The sequence below is a fragment of the Dipodomys spectabilis genome, unplaced genomic scaffold (genome assembly GCF_019054845.1).
Source record: "Dipodomys spectabilis isolate Male_0828 unplaced genomic scaffold, ASM1905484v1 ptg000347l, whole genome shotgun sequence".
NCBI lineage: Eukaryota > Metazoa > Chordata > Mammalia > Rodentia > Heteromyidae > Dipodomys > Dipodomys spectabilis.
Genome location: NW_024871024.1, coordinates 233,532 through 243,025, shown reverse-complemented (window position 1 = coordinate 243,025; position 9,494 = coordinate 233,532). Strand labels below are relative to the sequence as shown.

At 41.3% G+C, this 9,494-nt stretch overlaps 1 protein-coding gene across 1 annotated transcript; it reads left to right on the top strand.

The window, feature by feature from the left end:
• Window positions 1-511: 511 nt before the first annotated feature.
• Window positions 512-4,565, top strand: Rap2c (RAP2C, member of RAS oncogene family). Its single transcript, XM_042665800.1, has 3 exons — window positions 512-697; window positions 844-1,742; window positions 4,247-4,565. The coding sequence occupies exons 2-3, from the start codon at window positions 1,470-1,472 to the stop codon at window positions 4,523-4,525; spliced, it is 552 nt and encodes a 183-aa protein (XP_042521734.1). The 5' UTR covers window positions 512-697; window positions 844-1,469; the 3' UTR covers window positions 4,526-4,565.
• Window positions 4,566-9,494: the final 4,929 nt, after the last annotated feature.

Here is a 9,494-nt window from a genome sequence, read left to right as displayed (position 1 = left end):
CCAAATCTAAGTTCTGTAGTTTGAATGCATTTCTTAGAACAATATCAAGTGGAAGAACTATCGGGGAAGAGATTACAGTTCTTAAGCGCTTTCATTTTTCCTGCAATTTCTTATCCTGGGATGTTTGCTGGATTTCGGATTATTAGATTCTTAGCGGGTCAAGGAGCAGATCAAGTACTGAGACTGAGCTTTTAGACACGGAGAAGCGGAGGGGCTTCAGCGCGTTTAGAGCTGAGAGAGCGAGCCACAGCTGCGCTGGCGGGAACGCAGGGAAGGTGGAGCGTCTCTCCGAAGGGCCCCTTCCCTAAGGCCCCAATCTGGATCCAAATGTAGCTGGGCCGCCAAGCTCGCTCAGCAGGGCGCGGCCCCTAGCGCCACCCGGCTCGCCCCGAAGAGGTGGGACTTTCCCCACCGGAAGTGATCGCGTCCAGGCTCAGGGAACTGGGGCACCTCAGCCAGTGTGTCAGGGAAACCCTTCCGGGTGTATGCTGGGGTGGGGGGGGGGAGGGGGGGAGGAAAAAAAAGAAGTGGCTTAGTCTGGAGTCCCTGCGGCCTCCGCCGGACGGCCCCCCCCCCCGCCCCTTTCCTCTGGGCCTACAATCGGACTGGGGCAGCTCTAAAAGACGCAGGAGCGAGGGTGGCCATGGCCTTGGCGTGACTGAGTCTCTTGGGCGGCCGGGCGGGTGCAGACAGCAGGGTAAGCAGCGGTGGCGGTAGTAGTACAGCTTGAGTGGCGGCTGGGGGCGGCAGCCAGAGCCGCTTGACGCTAGTGGTGGTGGTGGTGGTGGGGTCAGGCAAAGGACTATGCGCCTCTCTCACTCCCCCCTCCCCATCCCTGTACAGGCCGATCGACCCCCCGCAGGAGCCGGGGATCACACCGAGCTATCCGGAAGACAGTGACTGCAGCTGAGCCTGCAGGCCTGGACTGGCTGCGCGGCGCTCTTGCTTGCTTGCACGAAGCGGGGGGTCCCTGGGCCCCTTTGTTGTGAAAGGGCGGGGGACGGTGCCAGGCAGCCTGTGGCCTTGGTTTCCGCGAACCCTGGGCCCCCTGGCCCCCTGGCCCCAAGTTCCACCCTCCTCCTTGAACCTCCCTCCCCCATTCTGTTCCTCCTGGGGGCACGCTGCGTGTCTAGTGTCCCCACCCTCCCTCCATCGCCTTCTGGGCTCTCCCTCCTCCCCACGCCCCCTGCCTGGGCTTCAGTTCCTATAGGAAGGGCATTACCATCCCATCCCCACCCACCCGACACTTGGCTCTCTCCCCTCCCCCTCCCGCAACTTCCTCTTCTTCTCCGCTGCTTGGGCTGGCTCGCTGCTCACGGCGCTTTGCTCGCTGGCTGGGCCCTCGCGGCTCTGCACTGCTCTCCCCAGCTCGCAGATTTCCGCCCACCTTCCGCCTCGCCTAGCCGCAGCGCAGCTAGCGGGGTGCTATTTTTCCCCCCATCTGGTAGCAGTTGGTGAAGGTGAGACTCATGAGGGAGTACAAGGTAGTGGTGTTAGGGAGCGGAGGGGTTGGCAAATCTGCCCTCACGGTGCAGTTTGTCACTGGGACTTTCATTGAGAAATATGACCCGACCATTGAAGATTTCTACCGCAAAGAGATCGAAGTGGACTCTTCCCCATCCGTGCTGGAAATTCTGGACACAGCAGGCACCGAGCAGTTTGCCTCCATGAGAGATCTCTACATCAAAAACGGCCAAGGCTTCATCCTGGTGTATAGTCTGGTGAATCAACAGTCTTTTCAGGTAACCAACTCTTGTAATTTGTTACATGGGCTCTCTGTGGTAAATCCCCTGTGGACTTCTGATTTGCCCCGATGCGTGTGTTAATGATTGTGTTTTGCTTTTTGAAAGTTACACAGGGCACATTTTTGAGGTTAGTCCTGGCACGGAAAACTATTGGGTTATTTCTGTAGAGAGTATACTAAAGTAGCAGGCGTCAACAAACATCCTAAAGGTTATTTTTGTTGGTTTGTTTGAAGGAGAAGTGAAAAATGAAATAAATGGGTCTGCATGTGTTGTAGCCTGTAAAAATAACCTTCTGACTTTGTTTGTTCAATTCAACAAGTATTGATTAACCTGCGGGACGAAACAACATTTAACCGATAATCTCGGGGTAAATGGACCATTTTGAAAGGAAAATTATTTGGAACCCATTATCGCTGGAATAGATAAGACTTGTCTGTGTCTGTTTTCCCTCCTTCTCTCTCTGTTCACTTCGAACTTTCTCAACTAGAATCATAAATCTTAGTGGAAGATGAAGAACTCAAGACCAGCCTTCTAGGCATTTTCTGTCCTTAGGGGAAGTTTACTCACTGACTCTTACCTCAGATTAATAACCAACAAAAATCAAGACTCTCCTTTTCTGCCGTTTGATCCGATTTGTATATGACACCAAATGTGCATCATACTTTATATTTATAGGAAAGATGTGGGTCTGGAAACACAGAACAAGTGCAGATTTCTTACCCTTGCAGGGCAGCCAAACTGGACTCAGTCCAGTTTCTTAGGAAAGTCTGTCTTGTCCTTCACCGGGAAACAGAAAGGTTTAATGTTATTTTAAGAGATGTAATAAATGTTGCTATTTATTCCTTGAAAATAAATGACCTCATATTGACCCATTATATTGACCTCCATTGATTTAGGAAATGGACATTTTTTTCCTACATTTAAAGGTATGCACTTAATGTTGCTTACTTTAAAAACCTTAAGTACTTTACTCTGTGCAAGGTGCTAATGTCACATTCTTTAGTATTTTGAGTTAAACTACCATTGTGAATTTTTCCAGGAATCCTGTGTGGCTGCTTCAAGGATATTTTTAAAGATCAGATCACAGTGAGTTAGTCAAAGCTATTGAGACCAAACTATAGTTTGTTTTATGTAGCTTTAAATTTCAATCAAAAACTACCATAAAAGTGTTCTCTAAAGGTGGCATTTTCTTTCTAAAGGATCCTTGGGAGATTTGTTACTTTGTTACCACACTCTTGAGGGTATGAGTCTTTTGAAGGGTGCTTCCATTATATCTACTTCTCATAGAGACATAAATAGGAAGTATAAAACTGTGCCACTAATTCAATCAAGATTTCAAGTCTGTTGAGCACAGATGCCTTAAGTTGAGATTCTCAGCTGAAGTTTGCTTTCTAGAAGGACAACAGAAGAAAAAAAAAGCTTAACTTAGGAAACTGAAGTGATAAGGGACCAAAACAAATTGTTGCAAATATCGTTACTGTGTATTTTTATGAATTTTTTATGGTTGCTTTTTTTTCCTTTGGCGCCATTCCAAATATGCTGTTTACTGTAACAACTCAAACTAAACACACATTCTTTTCATTATAAAATCTTTTAAGTTATAAAAATCATTAAAAAAATCTTATAAAGCTACCATGAGATCTGTAATGTTGTCATATATTGATGCTTTTCCCCTCCCCAAATTGATGCTACTGAAGAATTGTTAAGGATCTTAACTTTTGTAATTAATTTTAATTATCTTCCCCAATACAAGCGTATGTGGGGGGGGGGGAGTTCCCCAATACATGCAGGGAGGGGGGAATTTGTTAGGAAAAGCAAACCTAGTCAAATCACTTCTTCCCAGCAAGACCTTCACCCCCCCCCCCCACTGCATTGTCCTTCCCCGGAGGTGCTCACTGTTAGAATAGTTTCTGTTATAATAGCTTCTAATTTATTGAAATGTATTTTAAGGTGTTAGATTATACTAGTCTAAGGGCATAATAGTCTATTAAAAATGAAATGTTTGCATACGTTTATTTTTAAAGCTGGCCTTCTATGTATTGCAAATCATTTCTCTTCCCTACATAAAACACTTTCTCTCAAATTCCTCTTGCTAAATGACTAGGAATGCAGAGATGCTGCAATCGTGCTCCGTGTAACAGGTGTCATAAGGGGTGATGACAGAAACAGGCAGGTTTAGGAAGAGGGCCAAACATCCTTTATACAAATGGTAATCATATTTTGGAACTTGATTTTTTTTGGTCAGTTCAGGCTCGGTTTCAGAAGTTTAAAGGTTAGTGTTCAATATGCATTTTGTGTTTCTGACAAAGTTAGAAGATAGAGCCTGTGGAAGATTCTCTTAATTCCTAATTAAATGTTGAAAAAATTATTTTGATGTGTAGTTTTATTTTGGATTTAGCTTTATATACTCAGTGAAGTATGCCTTTTGGTGATATTTGAATCCTTCTGCTATAGTCATGCAGACATAATTTTTTTCTTTGTCTTTGTGATTGTTTGAATAGGATATCAAGCCGATGAGAGATCAGATTGTCAGAGTGAAGAGATATGAAAAAGTCCCACTAATCCTAGTAGGAAACAAAGTGGATCTGGAACCAGAGAGGGAGGTTATGTCTTCAGAAGGCAGAGCTCTGGCTCAAGAATGGGGCTGTCCTTTCATGGAAACATCGGCAAAAAGTAAATCAATGGTGGATGAACTTTTTGCTGAGATCGTCAGACAAATGAACTATTCCTCCCTGCCCGAGAAGCAAGATCAGTGTTGTACAACTTGTGTTGTCCAGTAAAAAGAAAAAAGATAACCTCAATCATGGCCATACCGAGCAGGTTAGTTATTGGTGGAAATGCATGAGCCAGAGGTGGTGGTTGGTTTCTAATCAAGCATAACAAAAATCTGGTTAATCCTAGTACATATAACACTATCTTAAATGTCTTTATTTTTTAAATAATATTTTCTTTAGCATATATCATTAACATTCAATGCGAATGAAAAAAAAATAGTGCGGATAAGCAGAACAGAGGTAAGAAATTGAATGAATACCCATCACCACAATTGAGGCATTTTCAAAATGACTTACTCTTCCTTATATTCTTTATTGAAAACATGTTTTGGGATGAGTCAAAGTATAATAGGCCTTTCTCATGTTTTTCAAATCATAGTATCTAAAATGCACAGGAGAGCAGCTGAAAAAAAATTCACAAGGTGATTAATTTTGTGATACTTTTTATCCTTCTATGGTTTTGTGTCCTGAGCAAGGGTGTTGCTACAATTGAAAAAAAGCAATTTACTAATCATCGAAGTGCTTGATTTAACAGGATGATTATTTAATCAAGTTTACCTGGACGTTGTGCTTGAGAGACTGAAGTGATCCCCGGAATAACAAATTATAAGGCCAGAATGTACCTTGACTTCATTATGAATTTATGGATCTAATAAGCATCTAGTTAAATAATCTGAAATATTAGAAGAAACCATCTTAAGCACTGGAAACAAGTTTGTTGGTTTTTGGCTGCCTGTCCTGGGACTTGAACCCAGGGTCTGGGTCACTGTCCCCAGGCAGTTTTGCTCAGGGCTAGTGCTCTGCCACTTGAGCCACAACCCTCCTTCTGGCTTTTTGGTGATTAATTGGAGATAAGAATCTCATTCTCTTTCTGTGGGTACTGGTTTTGAACTGTAATCATCAGATTTTCAAACCTTTCATTGAGTTCAGTGATAAGTTCGTTCCCCCTCCCCCCCCAATGGAGGAGGTTTATGCAAAAGCAAGGTGATGTAAAACTTGCTGAGCATTTAAAATGAGATAAGCTTATTCATATTATGATCTTTTGAGCTTGACTATAATTGAGTGAATAGTCTCACTGAGGCAGTAACACTTAGATAATAAGATAAACCAACCAATATTGTGGATGACTGAGAAACCACAGCAAATGCCACAGTAGCCTGACAATATCAGGAAAGAAATTGATCTTTCTAAGCCAAGGCTGACCTCCAGTCTAGGAAGCAGTTGTTGCAAATGGCAACAGGCATTTCAGATCGCCGCGATGATTCCTAATCAAAGGTTTGGCTTCATATGTGTTCCCCGGAGAAATGACAAACGGTCCCTAATTTATCTTTTCAGACAAGGTCTCCTGTCAGGTAGTGTCATCTCCGAAAATGAAGGATGACAACACAGCACTATTCAAAATGCTTTCATTCATCAGCCTTTAGCATAGCAGCATATAATGAAAACACATCTATTTTCTTACATCTAGCTGCATCTGTTAACTTATAAAATCACTGGTCGCACTGTAGCCAAGCTTATGTGGGTGTTTTGTGGTTTTTTTTTTTTTTTTTTGCAGCTTATGTTTCATTGATAGTGTTGTCCTTACAGTATAGATGTTTGGAGAAGGGACAGGCTTATTATTTAGGTGACTTGAATATGTTGTCTCCATAATCTCTTTAAGTTGTCAGCCAGCTGCAAGCTTGGACAAGTTCGTGTAGTGATTGCGTCTTTACCATTCTGCTTTATTTCTCTGATACTTTAACCACGAGTCTATATGTTTTTAGTTTTATCATCATACAAGAAAATTAAACAAATACTGCAAAATGTTCTGAGTCTTCCCCTCCAGCAGAAATGTAGACAACTATAGGAGGTGATGCATGGTCATACATATAGAGGGCCAACTTTCAGTCCAAATGATGTTATAAAAAAAAAAAAGAAGCTATTTAAGCCTTTTTTATTCTTAATTATTTGAGTTTATTTTTTTTCATGATTTTTTTGATTTGATACTACTTCAAATTCTGTCTGTATAACTATAGGGATGCCTACATAGATTAAAAAATCCTCTGGCCAATTATATATACATTTCATATGGATTAACATACTAAAAATCAAATTATTATTGAATCTATTAATATTATTCATTTTTATTTATTCATTTTTATACTAATGGTTCAAGTTCTTTGGACAGACTTCTAATTGAATTTGTGTATGCAGAATATGTTGAAATAGATGATATACAATCAGCTAAATTTCTGAAGATATTAAAGGGACCTCCCTGACCAACGCTTTTTAAAACAATATACCTGTTACTGCAGGGTTTGTTTTTTTTTCCCCTGACATCAACTGGGATTGAACTGCTATGTGTGACAATCTAATCTGAGGATGGGAAACTGTGGGTTTGTCCTTGTTTACAATTAATCTAAAAAACAGGTGATGAATTTTGAATCCTGTAGTTTGTGAGTCATGAAACTGTGAAGTTTGTCAGTCCCCAATCTAGATTAAGTTCATACTTTGACAAGTAAACTTAGTTTGAGAGTTGTTCATCCTATATGTGTAGAAAAGGATCTGGTCTTCGTTAGTAACAATAGTATAGAATACAGAATAATGGTGATTGTGGATGCCTATTGGTTGGGATTAACTAAGAGAGAATATCTACTCATGCTGTTAAGAGTCACTCCTGATACTTCTTAACATTTATTTCTTAACACCTTTTAATTTGGGTCACCAGTCTCTTGCCCAATATCTGCTTAGCTGTATAGCTCCCACGAATGTTTCCTCACCATTTACCCTCCACGTTGGTAGTCACTTTAGGGGAAAATGGGAAGCCTGGTTACATTCTTGATACACAGTCCTCATCTTGATTTTTCTTTTTCCTTTTTTCCGTTTTTTGTGTGGGGGGACTGAGGCTTAACCTCAGGACCAGGGTGCTCTCCATTAGAGTTTTTGGTTTTGGGTTTTTTTTTCCCCAGCAATGATAGTGCTCTACATTTCCAGCTTTTTGTTGGTTGACTGGCAATAAGCAACACAGACTTTTCTTCCTGGGCTGGTGTTGAACTGTGATTTTCAGATCTCAGCCTCCTTACTAGCTAGGATTATATGTGTGAGCTACCATGGCTCAGCCATCCTAATTTCTTTACTGTCCTGGAGAGCTACCACCAATTGCTCTTAGAGGACTTCTTTTACTGTGCAGCAAGAGTGTGATGGAAACCTAGATCAGCATTGTAGCTGTTTTTTGTTTCTGGTTACTCTATCAGAAGACAGCAGAGTTTCTCAGTATTCTGGGCTCTTACTTTGGTGCTGTCCTGCACATTGTCAGGTGTTTACCAGCATCTTTGGCTTGTGTCTGTTTGACATAGATAGTATTTTCCTTGCCTTCACTCAACATGTGACAACTAAGATTATCTCTAGAAATTGCTCATTGTTCTCTGAGGGTGGAATCATCCCTTCTTAGGAGCCACTAAGTTAGGATCTGAGAAGCAGAGTTGACCTGTGAAGAATGGGTATGGTTTGAGGAGATGGAAGATAGTTATATCTGAGCAGAATAAATTCAGAAAAGGGTCATAGCAATATCCAAAAATTAACCATTCATTTACTGAAAAGAAAGGGGAAGTACAATAAAATTGTCCCTGAAATGTTATAAGTGTGGTATATACCTTTTGTGTGTGTGTGTGTGTGTGTGTGTGTGTGTGTGTGTGTGTGTGTGTGTGTCTGTCTGTCTGTCTGTCTACATGCTTGTCCTGAGGCTTGAACTCAGGTCCTGGGCACTGTCCCTGAGCTTTTTTTTGCTCAAGGCTAACACTCTACTACTTGAGCCACAGCTACACTTTTGGCTTTTTTGTGATTGATTGGAGATAAGACTCTCACGCTTTCACTGTATTTGATGTTGGTATAATTTGTGGAGGTGAAGGGAAAAAACAAATCGTTTAAATAGGGTTATAGATGGACCCATTGCAACAATGAGATGTACAAGTCATGTTGAAAAACGAACTTTACAACTTTGGCAGGGGTGGGGGTAGGGGATGGAGGGTGGGGGAGATGGGAAGGGATGGGAAGGGGAAACAAAGGAGGAGGCAACAATACTTGATAAGAAATGTACTCATTATCTTGCCCATGTAATTGTAACCCCTTTATACGGTATTTTCACAATAAGAAAAAAATAAAAAAAGAGTCTCAGACTTTCCTGCCCCAGCTGGCTTCGAACCACAATCCAGAGATCTCAGCCTCTTGAGTAGCTAGGATTACAGGCATTTGCCTCCAGTCCCAACTGGCAAATAGAATTTTTAAAAGATAATTTTGAAGAATTTCTACAGATTAGTACACTATTGGTGACTACTATAAAGGAAAAGAGTGAGGGGCGGGGGAAGGTATTCTTCACTGCAGTTTGAAGGTTGCCTGGAAACTTTTATTTTAATCCATATATTCTGGAGTGGGTTCTCCCGAGTAAATGGTGCATAAGAGTACCAAACACCAGGATGCAAACTGAGAAGAACAAAGATCATTATTTATGTCAGCCTCAGTTCATTATATATGTAAGCTTGAAGAAAAAGGGAGATTCTTGATTCTTGACTAGCACATCATTTCACGTGGCAGCAGAATGCCCTGGATGTTAACAAAGGCTCCTGAAAAGCTGAGCCATCTATGAATGTCATTTTAGTATAGCTGGACTTAACTATTTCTAAACACAGTGAATTGATTAGCATTTTTAGGATTTTTTAGTAAAAAACAATCAGAAGTTTCTGATATTTTTTCAAAAATTTTTATTCAGTATGACATTTTGGAAGTTCAGCAAATGTGAAGGGAAAACCCTGAAGATGAAATCACAATGTGTACTTTGTTTTAGTATCTGAGTTAAATATTAATTATATCAGTAGAATACTAGGGCAGAATTCTTTTGTAGAAGTTAGTTTTGTTAGGTGCTTGCTTCCTTTCTTTTCTCCTGCCCTATTTACATAACACTTTTTTTTTTGCTGCCAGTACTGGGGCTTGAACTCAAGGC

Excerpts from the sequence above, each read along its gene's own strand:
- Rap2c (XM_042665800.1), top strand. The coding sequence starts at position 1,470 with ATGAGGGAGTACAAGGTAGTGGTGTTAGGGAGCGGAGGGGTTGGCAAA. Across the intron at positions 1,743-4,246 it reads TGAATCAACAGTCTTTTCAG|GATATCAAGCCGATGAGAGA; the intron begins GTAACCAACTCT and ends TTGTTTGAATAG.